This window comes from Lonchura striata, chromosome 21 (genome assembly GCF_050655825.1).
Source record: "Lonchura striata isolate lonStrDom1 chromosome 21, ASM5065582v1, whole genome shotgun sequence".
Taxonomy (NCBI): Eukaryota; Metazoa; Chordata; class Aves; order Passeriformes; family Estrildidae; genus Lonchura; species Lonchura striata.
The window spans coordinates 6263184-6281486 of record NC_140723.1 but is presented as its reverse complement, the minus strand read 5'-3'; the positions used below and the strand labels follow the sequence as shown (position 1 = coordinate 6281486).

General features: G+C 43.0%; 2 protein-coding genes across 6 annotated transcripts in view; both read left to right on the top strand.

Annotated features, from left to right (window-relative positions):
* Positions 1 to 39: 39 nt before the first annotated feature.
* On the top strand, positions 40 to 15010 carry TNFRSF1B (TNF receptor superfamily member 1B). 5 transcript variants are annotated; one of them, XM_085558948.1, is made up of 10 exons: positions 40 to 369; positions 6388 to 6490; positions 9544 to 9672; positions 10708 to 10857; positions 11573 to 11666; positions 11749 to 11936; positions 12676 to 12750; positions 13271 to 13308; positions 13843 to 14100; positions 14641 to 15010. In XM_085558948.1, exons 1-10 carry the CDS (start codon positions 55 to 57, stop codon positions 14668 to 14670), a joined length of 1380 nt encoding a protein of 459 aa, XP_085415074.1. In that variant the 5' UTR covers positions 40 to 54; the 3' UTR covers positions 14671 to 15010. The 5 variants fall into 5 exon arrangements, with proteins under 5 accessions (XP_085415074.1, XP_085415075.1, XP_077644350.2 ...); XM_077788224.2 differs by having other exon boundaries at positions 110 to 369; positions 13843 to 14110; XM_085558950.1 differs by lacking the exon at positions 40 to 369 and adding an exon at positions 1289 to 1598.
* Positions 15011 to 17807: 2797 nt separating this feature from the next.
* VPS13D (vacuolar protein sorting 13 homolog D) overlaps positions 17808 to 18303 on the top strand; it is a 98085-nt gene continuing 97589 nt past the window's right edge. Inside the window, exon 1 of the mRNA XM_085558936.1 lies at positions 17808 to 17954. The gene's annotated coding sequence lies outside the window, so the exon portion shown is untranslated. The remainder of the gene's footprint in view (positions 17955 to 18303) is intronic.

Here is an 18303-nt window from a genome sequence, read left to right as displayed (position 1 = left end):
TGAATACTGGAACGCAGTGGGGCGAAGCACTCGGATGCTCACAGAGCCGCGGGGATGCGCGGCCGCTCCTGGGGCCGCCCGGGGAGGAGCCGGAGCCGGAGCCGGAGCCGGAGCCGGCCCGCCCCGCAGCGGCGGCGATGGGGCCGCTCCCGGGGCCGCTCCCGGGGCCGCTCCTGGGTCCGACCCGGTGCTGCTCCTGGGTCCGACCCGGTGCTGCTCCTGGGACCGATCCCGGTGATGCTCCTGGGTCCAATCCCGGCGATGCTCCTGGGTCCAATCCCGGCGATGCTCCTGGGACCGATCCCGGCGCTGCTCCCGGTGCTGCTCCCGGGACCGATCCCGGCGCTGATCGGCGCCGCAGCCGGGCGGGTGAGCGGGACCGGGCGGGGGCGATGCTGCAAAGCGGGAGCGCAGCGGGGAAACGCGGGCGGGCATCGCCCGGTGGTGCCGCTCGGGAGATGCGCGGCGGGCGGGCAGCGTCTCACTGCGGCGTTTGTCACCTGCCCTCCCCTTGTCCCCTGTCTGCCCCTTGTCACTGGTCCCTTGTCTCCTGTCTGTCCCTTGTCACCTGTCCCTTGTCACCTGTCCTTTGTCTCCTGCCCCTTGTCCCCTGTCTGCCCCTTGTCACCTGTCCTTTGTCTCCTGTCTGTCCCTTGTCACCTGTCCCTTGTCACCTGTCCTTTGTCTCCTGCCCCTTGTCCCCTGTCTGCCCCTTGTCACCTGTCCTTTGTCTCCTGTCTGTCCCTTGTCACCTGTCCCTTGTCACCTGTCCCTTGTCACCTGTCTGTCCCTTGTCCCCTGTCCCTTGTCACCGGTCCTTTGTCTCCTGTCCCTTGTCCCCTGTCTGTCCCTTGTCTCCTGTCCCTTGTCACCGGTCCTTTGTCTCCTGTCCCTTGTCCCCTGTCTGTCCCTTGTCCCCTGTCCCTTGTCACTGGTCCTTTGTCTCCTGTCCCTTGTCCCCTGTCTGTCCCTTGTCCCCTGTCCCTTGTCACCGGTCCTTTGTCTCCTGCCCCTTGTCCCCTGTCTGTCCCTTGTCCCCTGTCCCTTGTCACCGGTCCTTTGTCTCCTGTCCCTTGTCCCCTGTCTGTCCCTTGTCACCTGTCCTTTGTCTCCTGTCTGTCCCTTGTCACCTCTGTGCCCCTGGGCTTGGGCTGGATTCACCGTGATCTCTACAACAATCTCATTCTTAGAACTTCAAAGCTCAGCCTTTGTCTATGTTGTTGTTGCTTCTTGACTAATAATTTTTTCCTGGATTTTCATCGGAAATATGTTGATTTTGCAGGCTTATTTGAATGTTTGTAAAAAAAACGTGGTGAGCATCCTGGCAATTGCAGAGTGTAAACCCATATCTATCTTACATTGTTTACACAGGAAGAACTTGTTCTCCGTTGGTTCCCTAGAACTCTTCCCTATTTAAATAGAAAAACCTTTTAACTTGCAGCGAAGATCTGATGTGCTGCAGCTGTTGCTGTTCCCCTTCCTTGTCCTGTTCCATATCCAGCTGCAGCACTGCTTGGCCAGGAGGGTTTGTAACTGTGTCAGCCAAAAAAGCTCAATGGGATCTGTTTGCCTTCCACTCAGTGTTTTCTGTACTTGTGGTAAGCACATATCTCTCTCTTTTAGGATTTTTCATAGAGGTGCACAGAGAGAAATGAAAGAGAAAACAATTTCTATTTCTGCTCCTTGTTTTCCCATGTGGAATGTGTTTGGAGAATTGTTTACCTGGGGTGGTTGCTTGGTTGGATTCTGGTGAGGATTTTTTGAGCCTGATGGTCAATCCAACCCACCTGGGGCTGGACTCTCAGAGAGGGTCATGAGTTGAGTTAGAGATAGGGTCAGAAAAAATAATATATAGTTTTAATATCCTCCTTTTATATAGTATATTAATGTATTTTAATATAGTTATAATAAAGAAATAATTCAGCCTTCTGAATTGAATCAGACATCAGCATTTCTTCCCATTGGGTTCACCTGCATTTACAGTATGTGCTGGTGTCTTGGTAGCACTTTTCTATCTGGTTTTAAAATGTTCAGGATTGTGAAGATAAAAATGGAAATGTTGCTGAGATGTCCAGGTCACTGTGTTCTCATGGGATAATTATATTATTTACATGTTTATTTAATCACAGGAATTTAGGCTGGATAGAATAAAGGTTCAGTGAAATCAGGTGAGGATGTCAGAATATGTATTGAACCTGGAATTACACAGTGGTCTTTTAGGGAGTCCAGGGTGCTACAGTGAACTGGTAATATTTAAAAATAATTATTTTAACTTTTTCTGCTAATTTTTAATTCAGCTCTGATTTTAAGGTGAGAGTGTTTTGAACCTGATTTACTGGACACCTTGCAATGGATAGGATAAAGCAGATAGAGAAAGAACTTATTGTAGGAGAATTGTAAGAACAGATTGTAGCAGAACTTATCACCAGAATTTAAGTTTGTCATGTTTTCTGCTGAGCAAGGGACTTTGGTTCAAATGGAATTAGCTCTCCTCTCACTCCAAATATCACCAAAACAGAACGATGGAAATAATGACAGAAACTTTCAGCATCACTTTTTGCACTGTGATAAAATAAGGAAAAGCTTATATGTAATGTTATAAAATTAAATACCATAGTTTTAGAATACCACACCTGCCACAGAGCTGGAGAAAAACCCATGCCTGTTATATAAATTTTAACAGTGATTTGTTAAAGAAGACTTTATTTTTGAGGGAGACAAACTGGTAAAGCAATAGCTCTTGAGTGACACTACTTCTTGGGTTTTTTCTCTGGGAGACTCTGAAAGTTCCCAGCCTTGGTCCTTGTGTTAGACACAGGAACTGAACATTATTTTTGCCATTTTGAACAATTGAATCACCAAACTTATCAGTAATAGCTTAAAGTTTTCAAAGAGAATAACTGGTGAAATATGTTTTTCCAAATAGATATATTATAAAATATACCTTGTCTTCTACAAACTTAGACTTACAATTCTTGCATGTTGTGAACAGCTTCCATATTCTGTGCATCCCCCTGCTTTCTCATGGGAAGATGTTTTCATATTCTGGTGCTGAGTGGCAATGAAGCAGAATTCCTGACAGCAAAGAGACACCGACTCCCAGGGAGGGGGGATGTAAATCTGTTGGTGTGTGGCTCTGCAAGGACTCCTGCTTTACACAAGTAAAGTGCAATATAGAGAATAATTCACATAATGGACTGCAATCTTTGAGAGATGTGCAGCACAGCAGCTTTGAAAGAAACTTTATGGATTGAGTAAAGTTGGTACAGCCTGATACAGCTCCAGCTGATTTGGGTGACGTTGTTATCTGGTAACTCAACTTCAACAGATTTTTTTTTTTTTTTTTAAAGGATAAGTTTAAGTATTTTAGACAGAATTCTGTTTTTTCCTGCCTCTGGTAGGTCTGGTAGCTCAGCAAAATAGTGTCTCTGTGTCTCAAGTCCTTTCCATAGAAACAGATTTTATCTAACAGAGACCTCAGTGACTTCATTGTGGTTTCACGTGTGTGAAGAATTTTGTACACTAATGCAGTTCCTCTTCAGACTCCTCTGACTCACAGCTTGAGTTGGAAGGCAAATGTATGAAAAGGAGATCAACAGAAATGTAGAGGTGAATTAGGATTAAAATATATGCTTAAATATCTTTGTTTAAATGGCCTTGAGTGAACATGAGTGTTATATGAATGGATTTATATAGATTCCTCCATTATATTAGCATGTTTTATTTTTATTATTTAAGATAGTTAAATTTAATTACACATAAAGTCCTCTCAGTTGGTGTGGAGGTTACAGTTAACCCACTCCTCTCCAGGGACAAATTAGGTCACCTGTATAGTAATCTCTGTAGTGCAAGCAGGAAAATGATCCAAACAATGCAGGAATTCCAAAGAGTCTGGAGTCCCTGACTCTGTGGATGAAACATTTTAGTTATTGCTTGATGCAAGGCATTGCAAAAATCTCCCTAGTGAGTTATAAAGTCAAAGGCAAACATAGTTTACCCATTTCTATGCCAAAATGTATTGCTTCATTTGATGTGCATAGAGCCAGACTGAATTTTGTGTTTAAAAATGTTTGCGCCTCTACTGATAGATGAGGCATTTTATTTCTTCTTGTATCTAAATTAAATTAAGTCTTCCAAAGTCTTAATTTTGTCCTTATAAATTTCTTTTAAATTAGCTGCCATTAGACAATGCTACCTAAACTGAGAAGTTCTGAGCCAGTAATGCAAAATGTACAGCATCAGGTTAGTTTCCCTTCACACAATCTTCTCGTAGGACACTGAATTAAAGTAAAAACAGGGTAAAACAGGGACTTGTGAGAGATACAAACACTAGCAAAATGCAAAGGTTGTGAAATAGAATCTGGCCTCTACTCATCAGTCTTCAGTGCAAAATAGCCAATGCATCTGGATGCCAGACAGAAATCTTATATGGCCCAACTCAGCCTTTAGGACTGGTGACAGTGCCAGAAAATTGGGATCTACCAAATGAATGGAATCCTTCCAGGGCAAACCAAGCTGAGCACGTGGCTGTGGCTGTGTAAATCGTTTCTAAGCCAGTCACAACTCCCTTTTCATTTCCCATAATGTTCTCTGAGGACATTTGGGAAGAAATTGTCAATTATAAGTCACTGAGAGCCACAGCTCATCAGCTAAAATTTCAGGGAGATTGTATCAGACAGTGGAGAGATCCTTCCAAGCACAACTTCAGAGAAACAGGTGTGAAGCCAGCATCTGACAGCTTTTCCTGTCTCTGTAGCTCACAGGGCAGGATTTACAACAGACAGGGAAGAGCATGAGATAATTTTTTTTTTTTTTTTTTTTTTTTTTTTTTTTTTTTGCCAGGAAGCCTCACCAGCAGGGTCATTTGTGATGTGGTTTATTGCATTTCTCCTTTTTTTCCCCCCATCTGCTCTTGCAGTGAAGCTAAACATAAACTTCACTGAAAAGGCTCTCAACTGCTTGTTTTAATGGAGTTGATCATAGTGACTACACAAATGGGATGACAACACTTGATCTTTCCTCTTCTAATAAAAGAGTAACTTAATAAAAAATACTTTTGATGAGAGCAGAGCTCTTTTCTCCTTCATCAAATTTTAGTGTCAGCACAGGTCTGCAAACAGGTTTTATCAAGTTTTATCATTGTCCATCCTATGATATCTAAACTCAAGAAGACTTTTCTCTGCCTTCACATTCTCAGAAAAGGGTTTTTTTTGACACTGGCTATTGAGTAGGTTGACAAAATCCTGTTTCTGATCACAGCTAAATAAAAGGTAGAATATTTCAATGAGCTGCATAAGGAAATTCCCTTTAAGCAATTGCTGAGTGTGGGAAATGTTAATCTCCTTTGTCAGTAGTGTGAAGACACACTAGATATTCAACATGTTATTCAACAAGGTGGAAGGATATTTTCATTACCAGCTTCCCAAGATTTTGTTCCTGTTTAGATTTTTTTTTTTTTTTTTTGGTTTTAGTAATGATTCCTCTAAATGTGTGTAGATTATGCATGGAGCAATCTCTTCAGACTGCAATGATGCCTTAAAGCTGAGCAGTGTCACATCCTTTTTTAACAGTGCCTTTTTGGTCTAGCAGAAAACTCCTACGCCTGTCCTACCTACACAGGAGCCTTGTTGAAGTGAGTGTGTTTTTCCCTTTGAAAATAGTAAGTCATCAAATAATTTGACACTTGTTCATTGAAGTCGTTGAGCTGGGCTCATCAGTGTGAGCTGAAATTAGGCACCCTGCATTTCATGATTGTCTCTAATGCATTTAATCTGCATATTTGTCTGCACCTTCTGCAAAGGTGCTGCTTCTTGAAGCAGCTGTGCAGTTTTTGGAGACATCATTTTCAAAACATCAACGCCTTTCTTGCTCAGGAAGGAATCACAGAGTGTCTGGAAAGATAAAAGCCTTTTCCTCTTTTCTTTGGAAAGGTTGACTGAAGTTTTTGAGCCACTTTAGAGTAAATGGTTCTCCCACAAACCCACAGGTGGGAATTTCTGTTTTGCCAAATGTTGTTTGAGCCATGGCAGCTGAGGATAAGGCACTCAGCCCTTTGGTTTGGAGGATGCAGTAATGAACAGATATGATGCTAATCCCATAGCTCCACTGCACTCTTTTGAACCTAAAACCTGGAGAAATCCCTTTGTTTGTGGTGGTGGATCTTTGGAAAACAGAGGAACCTCAGAACAATCACATGCAGCTCACGAGCTGCTCAGTGCCCTGCAGCCTCTTGGCATCTGCTGTGTTTGTTCCACTGGAGCTACATTGGTGCCTTGGAAAGGAAGGTGCTTGTGATTGCACTGGTCTCGAGGTATTTGTCTCTTTTGAGCCTCTAATTCCAGATCAGAATGGGCTTGTGACTCATGACTTCCCCTTGATTTCTCCTAGGAATATTCATTACCTTACACGCCACGGTTTGCACAATGCAACAATCCCAGCACTGAATTCTACCATGAAGAACTTAATAAATGCTGCAGCCAGTGCCCTCCAGGTAGGTTATAATTCAAACCATTACTTTACACAGCCAAATTCACTCAGTTTTCAGGTGTATTTTGATTACTTATACCTCTAAAGTGCATCAGATTTTTGCTGTTTAATGCATTCTTCCTCAACAAAGACAACAAAACACTATGACTGCAAAACATCTGCAAAAGAGGCACATTGTCCATCAGAACTGGAATTTTCCTACAAGTTTAACTGTGCTGGGGCTTACCAGGAGGTAGGTTCTGAGCTTGTGTAAGCACAGCTCTGCATGAGGTTTTCATTAAAGTAATTAAAGTAATTTTAGTCAACATTGGAGGGGAAGCAACAGCTCACTAAAGGAATTACAAAAATTAGGCAACACAGACTCAAGCCCACCAATAAAATTATGTATTGTAAAACAGGACATGAAGTAAAACTTGGTTTTTGTACTATGATAATGTCACTTATCTAAGGGGTTTTCCATCAATTTTTGCTCATTATGGGAGTTGTTGTCTTTTCCTGTAAATCAGACACTGCAGAACTCTGTCAGACTGGGGACAGGACTGCAGACACTGCTCTGAGCTGTCATGTCCTACACTCCAGGGGTGATTTTGAGTGACTTGTAGTCAGCCAAAGTCATTGTGGGTTTTGAGATTGGTTTTTTGTGGGGGATAGTAACGTACTTTGGAGATTTTGGTAGTAGAGTTTTTGCAACAAGTAGCAACTATATTATTATATTAGATACAGAAAAAAAAAAACCAAAAAAACCCTGCCTTTTCTTCCTGTGAGCGATGAACATGCTGAGCAAAGAAAATTTGTCTCCACAAATGCCAAGTGTCTGTCAGATCCGGAAGTTTAAACAGGAAATCAGTATTTACTGAAACAGCTGCAGTTTCTTGAATTAACTGAAATTATCTAGATAGATCTGTCAAACTTCCTTTGTTCATGACAGATGAAAGATGGTAATTCATAAGTAAAACTTTTCAGTTGTGCTATGTGGTGTTCAGTGAATCAGCCTAGATCATTAGCAGGATGTAGGATGCAGAATGTAAAGCTTTAATTCAATACAGGGAAAAACAAAGTCTTTGGAAAGAATTAATTTGGCTCACCTACAGGGCCTCTTCTTTTGAAAAACAGATTCTCCAAGCACCTCTAACAATTTTTCAGTGTTATTTCTGCTTCCTGAGTATGTTTTCCAGGATATTTTTGTAAAGGATATGAGACATTGACTTTTATCTTCTTTCTCCTTTCACATGAAAGGGAAATGGCAATTGAGGTGTTTTCTCCAAAATTAATGTGTTGGAACTCATATTTACATGCTCTCACCACTGTACTAAATGTGAGAAATAGTACAAACTCTGTTGGTGGTGAGAAGCTTTGGAGAAACTGAGGCATTCATTTTGAAGAATTAAGGATTTTAGGAAAGTTAAGATGATAGTTAAATTAGATGTTGCTGAGTTAGTGGAAGTAGATAGAAAGGCTTTGTTCATAGTTAACAGTAGCTGGATCTTAGATAAGATGTTCAGGATCTATTAACTCATTGCTTGTCAGGTTTATGTTTGGGTAGCTGTGCTTATCATGAAAAACAGAATGTGATAAACAGATCTCAGGGACACAAAACAGTTGCAGACTTCCCATACTTGAAGAATCCATTGAACACAGGAAAACCACAAGGATTCATTTCTCATGTATGCATGAGAAAGGTAGAAAGGTCAGAACGAGGAAGACTTATTTTACTTCCTCATTTTGGAAACCCCTCCCAAATGGATCTCCAGCTCATTTCAGGGAACAGAACTACGAATGCTTAATGGATTTTTTGCCAATTAGCATATGGAGTGCAGCAGAGGAGGGGACAGGGATATGAATATGCATTCATATTTTGTGTATTCAAGACTTCTGTAAATAAAAGGGCTTTGTAACACCTGTGATTTTCACAGTGCTCATTAGGGAGTCATCCCACGTACTGCCCAGCCATTGCAAGAAACGTACACTTTCTAACTTTAAACTGTTAGAGAGTTTTTGTCTGTCTCAGTTGGATATCGATATTAGATCGATATTCATATTTTAGTAAATCAAAACCACCTGTGATAGCTTTTGACTTTGTCTGGAATGCCAGCTGTCATGGCAGGAAGTGGGTGCTGGTCAGAGACCAGCCACGACCCTCCTGGAGAAATGTCCTTAGAAGGACACTGGTGGCACAGGCAGACCCTCCTGGAGAAATGTCCTTCAAAGAACATCCTGGTGGCACAGGGACTCTCCTGGAGAAATGTCCTTAGAAGGACACTGGTGGCACAGGCAGACCCTCCTGGAGAAATGTCCTTAGAAGGACATCCTGGTGGCACAGGCATCTCTGCGCTCTCGCCGAGTGACTGCAGCCCTCCGTGTGTTTGGAGGCAGAACGAAGGATGGAGTCCTTGTATGGGGTTCCACTAAGAATCTTTATTAGGACCTCTGAAGGGGTCCAGAGGATGAGTAGACCCTCACCCTCTCGATGGAATGGAGAGAGCTCCAGGTAGTCAGGTTTCAGAAACTCCCTGCTTGGCTCTGTTAGGGCTGGATGGAGAGGTGAGGGAGAAACAGTGGGCTCGTGTCCCTTTCATAGTGACAAGTGGTGAAGTTCCAATTCAGGCCTGTTTGTGATGTGACTTGATGTCTCCACTCACTGCCTGTAATAGCAGTAAGGGTCTCGCTCAGGCACATCATTCTGGAGTGTGCCTGAGGTTGTGAAACACCTCCACGTGTTCACCACAAAACAGCTTCTGCCAAGGTAAAATGTTTGGTTTATGTTTTGTGGTAGCTGCACCTAAGGGTTTTGTTCAGGACTGAGGCTGCCTTGTTTTGAATGTGTCTGGAATCCACTGAACTGAATGTAGGAAAAAGGGTCAAATGTGGATGGACATAAATCAGACTTTCCCTGTGGAGACATGCAGTCCTCTACATCAATGTATGGTGTATGATACCAATCTGAAAATGTCAGTGAAGGGAAAGGATTCTACAGCTCAGAATGAGACTTAATTCCTCGTGATCTTTTCCAGTGGGATGTTTTCTCTGTTTTGGTTTGGGTTATTTTTCTTTTAACAGGTCAGTATAGGACAGGGAGCTGCAGTCACACCGTGGACACCAAGTGCAGCCCCTGCAGACCTAAAACTTACACAGCAATCTGGAATCATTCTCCACAGTGCTTTGCCTGCTCACCACCCTGCAGGAAAGGTAAGCTTGGATCAGTAAAGAGGCTTGCTCAAAACTGAGCTTGGTTTAACCTTGTCTTTTCTCCTAAAAAACCCAGGAGATTTTGTCAATAACTTGTGAAGTCCTCATGCTTTTGGAATGTATAATATTTGGGGATAGGAATCAAGGAAAAGTCTTGCAGGGAGCCCTGGCTCTTTCTTTTTTAGTCCTCAAAATGAGACACCAATCTTATATTATTAAAATCTAAGGCACTACATCAATAAAATATTCCAAATGCCATCAGTAGAATAAGTTCCTGCTTACAACATCCCATCAAGAGACCTTAAGACCTGACTTGGACACGGGTAAATGGATAATTACATTTCCAACATCCTGCCATTTCTCATTTTGCCTGCTGAAGTGACAACAGCAAACAGGGGTTGTGATATTCCTCTTATTTATTTTGCAAAGCAGCAGTCAGTGAGAGCACCCTGGTTCTGTTCACTGTAGCAGCTTAACAGTACCTAAGGTAGAACATTGTACCAACACCTGTACTTTGGGCTAATAGATTACCTCCATTAATTAACTCAATCATTCTGTTCTCCATTATTTCTAATGGAAATTGGTGTGGAACATTATATACTTGATTCACTGAGAAGTAAGTTTTAAGGATACAGTCTAAGTTGAAAGGACCTTTGATCTCGTATAAATAGATAATCTTACAAAGCTGGTTAATTACAATATGAAAATATCTGTAGTAAAATCTCCGAACACATTAAATACAGTGACATGATCTGCAGAGACTGAAAATCTCAGTGTGGCCCCCAGGTATGGCAGTGGTGACACAAATGGCCACGTTTGGGGTTATGACAAAATGTAACACAACCGCAGGTGCAAATTTCTCCTTGCCTAGAGAGAGAAAACTTCTGAAAAGGCAGACATTGGGGCCTATAACACATTTGGTTTATGGTGTTATACAAGCCCACTTGTATGCAAACATCACCTCATGTTCACTGGAAACATTGTGATTTTAAATGTTGTCAATGACATCTTGCTTTATTTTTGTTTTAAAACCAGGGCTTGTACAGAATCAAACATGCACTAGGTCCCAGGACAGAATCTGTAGCTGCCCACCCCACAAGTACTGTGTTTCCAAGCTGGACGAGTACTGTGAACTCTGTAGAACACATAAAAAATGTGGCAAAGGCTACCGGGTTTCCAGAAGAGGTAATTTGATTTTAAACACTCTGCTTACTGCACACTTACTCTGGCCTAATTCCCTACAGTTGTGCATTCCTTTTAGGGTTTATTTTTACATTCTTAGCAAGTGGGCACTAACCAGAGTGACAGTATTCTCCAGAGGTATATCCAAAGTGACATATTGCAATTTCTTACTGTCGTATATCAGAAAGTTCCCAATCCAACTTCATCTTCGTTTTGCTCTACTGGGTGATTTGTTCTGTACAAGTGACTGAGATCCAGGGTCACTTAATCACTCCTTAAATCCTTGGAAAATAACTTCAGATGGAATTTTGGGTACAGTAACTAATGATGACTCTATGCTGTCCTGCAGAATTGATCTGGTTTTATTAATTGATGGAATCCACCACCCTGATAATACATCTGTCTCAAAATGATAAATAATTAAAAAATATTCAAAACACTGAACATTTAAAAAAAATAGGAATAATTTTGAAAATATGCAGGACTCAATAGTATGGTAGTGAGGCTGGTGAAAAGCTCAGCTTTGTCTGCAGCCTTTAATGGCACCAAACTTACAGCTGGTTAATCATGTTTTTGGGTTGGGTGAATGTCTTCTGTGACAGTTATAGACTGTTTTTGCACTGCTTCTCTATCACTGCTAGGATCTCTTGCAGACCTGATTATTCATTCTTGTTTCTCACCAGATAAGTAACTGGAGTTTTTTCCTCTTTGTTTCAAGGGACAGACAGCACAGACACAGAATGCAAACCTTGTCCTCCTGGCACGTTTTCCCCTGAGGAATCCTACACCACCAGCTGCACAGCCCATACCATGTGAGCCAGCGTTCTGTCCAACAGCAGCCTTAACTGTGCAGGGCTTCCTGTCGTTCCTAACTTCTCTTTTTGTGTCTTGCAGCTGTAAATCAGTGGCTGTTCCTGGGAACAGCAGGAATGACACTGTTTGCAGTGACTCAGGAACAGCCACAGTTCTGCCTCACACCGTTTTGAACCTACTTCTGACCCAAAGCTCAGCTTCCCACAAACCTGAGATAGTAACTCGAGCTGTCACGTTAAACTCTGTACCCGACCTGTCCCACATCACCGGTGAGCTTTAACTCATTTAAAGTTGCTTTTGTCTGCTCAGGAACCAAGTTTATATTTAGTTCTCAGTGTCTGTGCAAAACCAGGCACCTGTACCCAAACAGAACCTCAGAAGAGCTCAATTAATTTAATGTGACATTGCTTGTAGTGAACTGTGTTTTTACCTGTGCATCTGCACTACCCCAGTGCATTCTATGGTCCTTGTAAATCTGGAAATATTTATAAAAAAACCCAATCTAAGTTATACAAGGCATTTCCTGATAATTGCTGCTATAGCTGGTAGAAAAGGTTGTATCTTAAATTCTGGATTGAGGCAAACCTGACCTGGTGAGAGATCTGTGAGTCTTCTGTCAGCCTTTCCTGAGACATAAATCCTGACAGCATTCCCAGGTGGGGATGTGTTCTCTCCTGTTCACAGCCCACCCAGAAGGCAGAGATGTTTAGGAGCATTTTGAGCTACTTGGCCTTGTACGTGACAAACTCTTGCTTGCCTGGAGAAATACCTTTTGTGACCAAGGCCAAAAGTCTGTCCTCACTTTTCAGGAGAGGAGAATTCACTTTTATGAAGTGGTGGTGACTGAAATGAGACCTTGGTGCCTGACGATTGAGGCATCAAATGTGAATGTCAGACATACACAATACTTTTGTAGCCATGCACAGAAACTACAAAACTACCTTTTTCTAATCCAATCCTTTGTTAGATCAATCTGCTAAATATTTTCTTCTTTTTATTTATTTTCAGGAGCAGTAGCAGGGCCACTGTTATTAGTCTTCATAATTGCTATTTTGGGGTATTGTGTAGTCTCAAAAAAAAAAGGTAAGATTCATGAAGTGAAAACAAGCAAATCTGTAAAAACTGCTAAGTGTTGCCTTATTTCCCATTAACCTGAGCCTGGTGGTTGATTGAAATTAGTGTCTTGTTCCTCAGATTTTAGGTAATCATCTAAACACACAACAGCCTTGGAGTTGGACAGCTGTGCAACAGTTGTGCTTCTGCTGAAGCTTGTTAAATATTCAGTACTTCATCATTTAAATATTAGAGAATTTCAAGTGTTATAATTAAACACACATGAATATTGTTTATTGTCATCAATACTTTTTCTCACTGACGCTATACAAGAAAAATGATGAATTAATGCAGAGGCTTCTCTTTGCTTCCTGGTTAAATTTAAGTCAGAAAATGAATACAATACAGGTTTCAATGTTTTCAAACTGTGTGTAATAAATGTACATTTGAAGTTATTCCAGGAGCAGGGGATCACTCAGCCTAGTTTAGGGTGCAGCTCTTGCAAATGGGAAGGTTTGTGTGCTAATAAACTGTCTTTGCTCACTGGCAGCCCTTGTGTACTCTGCAGCAGCTACAGAAGCAGATTTGGTGAGTGTCCTCTCTTTCCATCTCTTCAATTTCTTTAAAAGTTATACAGAAATCATAAACTCTCACTTAATTACAAGTAGAAGAAAACTGCACAGCAGCAAGAAAACTGGAGAACAGGGTGGTCTGGTCCCCAAGCTAGGGTGCAAGATGTACCTTATATATCCCACATAATGTCCCACCCTCACTTTGTGTGAGGCTAAAAACAGCTGTAAAATCCAGGTGGGGTTTTGATATCTCAATCGGACAGCCTTTGGTCCCTAATAATCAGAGCAGGGCTGTGGGTGCCTTCAGGAGACTGGTTCATTTTGTTGAACCCCTAATGAGCTGTTACAGATTTTACTTGCACTCATCTCTATGCAAATGAAACTAATTATAGAATGGCTTGGACTGGAAGGGACCTTAAAGCTCCTCTAGTTCCAATCATCAGTGGTTTCTTTAGCTGCCAAAATACTGACCAGATCTTTGCTAGTGGGTTGCCTTTTTTTTTTTTTTTCCTAAATATTAACATTTTGCATTTCTCTGCAAATGTTCCAGCCTTTTCCCCCTCCAGAAAAACAGTGTGACAAAGAAGTCAGAGATACAGAATGGCAGAACTCCAGGAGTTCTGAACAGGAACAACAGCATCTCTTGGAAACTTCTGGGTCCAGCAGTAGTGTCCTAAATACAACTGGGTCTGCAACCATCAGTACAATAAGTAAAAAGAATTATGAAAAGAAAAACCCAGGAGGGTTTCAGCAGCAACATTCACCTCCCGAAGGTCCTAAATTCCAGAGTGGAGACAGACACAGCTCTGTGAGTTCAGGTAGTAATGATCCCGAACCTCTTGAAATTTATCAATGAGTCTTTTTAGCAGAAGTTTAAATGACAACATAAAACATCTGAGTCGTGTTCTGCAGAGAGAAAATTTAGTAACTTTTGAAAAGAAAAAATGGTTTTAAATTGTTGCCATCCTGAGACAGTAAAGAGAGTTTTCTCAGTGCAGAAAGAAGTATTTAGGGGCTAAGGGATCAGGTGGTTGGCACTTACCTGTGAGTGGGAGTAGAACCCAAAGGGAGCAGTTACAAAAGAACAATGTCAAAAGCATTTGAAATGACAACAGATGGGCAAGAAATTGTTTGCAATCCAGGTCTCTGCATTAATTTTGGTAGCCTTTTTATTTCTGGAGAGAGATGTGGATTTTATGGTACCAAAATGTTACAGCACCAACTCAACCAGCTTGACTAAATTATGTGAAACAACAAGATATTTAGTGTCAATAAGTCAAAGAGCTGGATAAAGAATCCAAGTGCCCTGTTCTGGTTTCATTCTCTGTGTTCTGTGTTTATTTGACAGAACATTCTGGTAGTGGAGGAACGCAGGTGAATGTGACGTGCATTGTTAAATTCTGCAGAGCAGACTGCAGCTCCCAGTGCCCCGAGCAGACTGGCTCAGCTCGCAGGGATTATGGGCACGCCTCCTGTTATTCCCCAGCAGGGCAAGAAACCCTCCTTTCCAAAGAAGAAAATGCCTTGAACAAAAAACCTGAAATTCACATCGCAGTGGATAATGAGGACAATTTACTACAAGATTTTCTTCAAGAAGAAAAGAAGGTTCCTCTGGGTATTCAAGATGATGGGATGAAAACCAGTTAAAGGAAATTACAGATCATATGCTGATTGACTGATAAAAGAGGAAAAGAAGAGGAACAACCTCTTGTCTTATATGGTAAATGTAGCTTTCTTACAGAGATTTGAAATTTCAGATCAATATAGACACTGATGCTTTCAAGGTTTTTAGTGTCTTCTGTGGCTTTGCAGTTTAAAAGAAAAAGCATTGAAACTTTTTTAAATTGAATGGCCAGCTCCTCCCTTTCTTCTGTGATACCCTAAGAGTACCTTTGTCAGACTCAAAAAGGATTATTTTTCAAACTTTATGCCATTAAGTTTTCTCCTGAGACTTCTTGTGATGATGATTTTTATTCAAGGTCTGCCACGTGTCAAGAACATGGCTGTGACCAACATTTCTAAACGACTGGAGTTAAATGATCATTCTTTCAATGCTCAGGAATCATCAGTTTGATTTGAATTTTAAATATTGCATTCAGTTTTCTATCCTGTATCTTAGTTGTCATACTTTCCCTCATCCTCCTGAATATTTCTTTTATTATTACAGCTTGTTTTTTCTCATTATCAGACCAAATTTCTCAAGTACATATATCAGGAAGTGAAATCTTTTACACAAGCATTTTTTATAACTAAAATGACAACTGTTATGTCTAAACAACAGCATTTCTTTGCATGTACAGAGTTCATTGTTCATTTTGTTTTAGAAGGGAAACCTAGATTGAAATGTTGTAATCTTTAAGTAGGAAGTTCCTTTTGTTGACAGCCCTAGAGTTCGTCACCTTTGTATCCTGGCTGAGGTAATTGGGTTTCCCCAATTAATTCAGACCTCATTTTTGAGGTAAACCATAAATCCAAAATATTTTCCCTGTTTGGTGACTATTAGAGCAGATCCCTGTGATTTTCTTTGCCAGATAGGTCACTGCCCTCAGGTGGTAGAGTATCATCTGTAATAAATGGAATTTACTCAAACCTCAGAACCTGAAAATCCTGTTCTCCTTCAGTGCTTGATGATGCTGGAGCTCCAACCACCTCTTACAGAAAATTAATGGAGGTCCTCCTTGAATGAAGTGGCTTGGAAGCCAATATTTAGGAACCCACTTCCCATAATTATATTTTACATCTGTGACTTAACTGTCAATTGTGGTGGCTGCGTTCAACCAGAATCTGCAATCCAGAGCCTGAATCCCATGGGAGTGAAGTCATACAGTGACACAAAACCCTTGACTTATGCCCTCAAAACACTGCTGGACTGTCATTCCTGCACTTCCCACTGAACTGTCTCATCTATCTCAAGACAGACACAGTGGTTGTTTCTGAGGCCTGAGACGTAAAAGGATCTTTTGGAATAATATTGCTATAAGAGTATTCAGATTCTAAAAATACAAATTAAACTTCCACAAAAGCTATGGTATTATATAAGCTGCAACTATTTCTGAAACTCACAAACATGTCTGTAGTTCTGCTGTGAAGAAGCTTTTTGCAAATCTGCATTAAACTTACACTTGAAGGTATTTTTCAGGAAACACTTTGAAAATGGGCACATTGAAGCTACTGAAGGATTTAGGCAAGAACCCAATTTTTCACAGCTCTTTGAACCTCTTGCTCTGTAATATTTCTTTCAGCTCCCACTATTGGGACAATATTGGAGCAGAAAAGGAAGATTTCTGAAGACGTTTAAAAATATTAAAAAGGAGGATCCCATTACAGTAGTTAACAATACTGAGTTTTCATATTAAGGAGCTGTCACAGAGAGAAAATCCAAGTTTTTGATGCCATATTGAAGCAGCAAAGGAAGATTTTTGAAGATGTTTAAAAATATTAAAAAGGAGGATCCTGTTACAGTAGTTAACAGTACTGAGTTTTCATATTAAGGAGCTGTCACAGAGAGAAAATCAAAGTTTTATGTTGAAGTAGGAAAAATGAGCTCACATTTGTGTATGTTTTTTAAAAAACCCCAAAAAAACAAACAACAAAACAGGTGTCAAAAGAAAAACATGTATTTTTATAAATACATGCATTCTCAAGTTTCTTGACCTCTTTATTAAACAAAAATAGGATTTCCAATGTGGCTCTGTCACTGCAGAGGTTCCCTATGGCAGCCCATTTCAGTGAGGGCTCCTGCCCCAAACCCGCCCTGTCTGAGCCCATTTCAGTGAGAATTTCTGCCCCAAAACCGCCCTGTCTGAGCCAATTTCAGTGAGAATTTCTGCCCCAAACCCGCCCTGTTTGAGCCCATTTGAGAATTCCTGCCCCAAACCCGCCCTGTTTGAGCCCATTTCAGTGAGAATTCCTGCCCCAAAACCGCCCTGTCTGAGCCCATTTCAGTGAGAATTCCTGCCCCAAACCCGCCCTGTTTGAGCCCATTTCAGTGAGAATTCCTGCCCCAAAACCGCCCTGTCTGAGCCCATTTCCGTCCAACCCGCCCAGTCTGAGTCCATTCCTGTTCCTGCCCGTAACCCGCCCTGCCTGAGGCCATTTCCGTGAGGGCTCCTGCCCCAAACCCGCCCTGTTTGAGCCCATTTCCGTGAGGGAACCAAACCCAGTATGAGCCCATTTCCGTGAGGAACCCAAACCCGTCCAGTCTGAGCCTATTCCCGTTCCTGCCTCAAATCCGCCCAGTCTGAGCCTATTTCCGTGAGGAACCCACACCCGCCCATTCTCAGCCCGTTCCCGTTCCTGCCTCAAATCCGCCCATTCTCAGCCCGTTCCCGTTCCTGCTCCAAGCCCGCCCAGTCTGAGCCCATTTCCGTGAGGAACCCACACCCGCCCATTCTCAGCCCGTTCCCGTTCCTGCCCCAAGCCCGCCCAGTCTGAGCCCATTTCCGTGAGGAACCCAAGCCCGCCCATTCTCAGCCCGTTCCCGTTCCTGCCCCAAGCCCGCCCATTCTCAGCCCGTTTCCGTGAGGGCGGCGCGGCCGCCGCGCTTGGGGCCCGCCCAGGGGCGTTACCGGCCCCGCCTGCAGGGGGCGGTGCCGCCGCGCCATCGATCGCTCGGCGCTCCCGCACCGGCCGCACCCCCGCCGCCCCCCGCCCGCCGCGCAGGTGAGTCCGCGGCTCCCGGGGCGCTCCGAGGCGGCCCCAAGGGGGTACCGGGGGGAGCTCGGGGCACCCCCGGCCCCGCTGCCATTCCCTGCTGCGTCAGCCGCCGTGCCGCCGCTCGGCTCCGGCCTGAGGGGCCCCTCCCTGCCGCACGCCCCTCGCGGCGCCCCGCCCCGCCGCGGGTGGGCGAGGGGCAGCCGCGGTGCGGGCCGGGCCCGGGGCCGCGGGGCGCGGGGGCTGCGCCTCGCCGCGGGGCCTGGGGGTCCCTCAGGGCCTCCGGGCCGCTCCGCCGCCTCCCGCTGCCCGCGGCTCCCGCGGGCTCCGCGCCGCTCCGCCGGGCAAGGTGACCTTT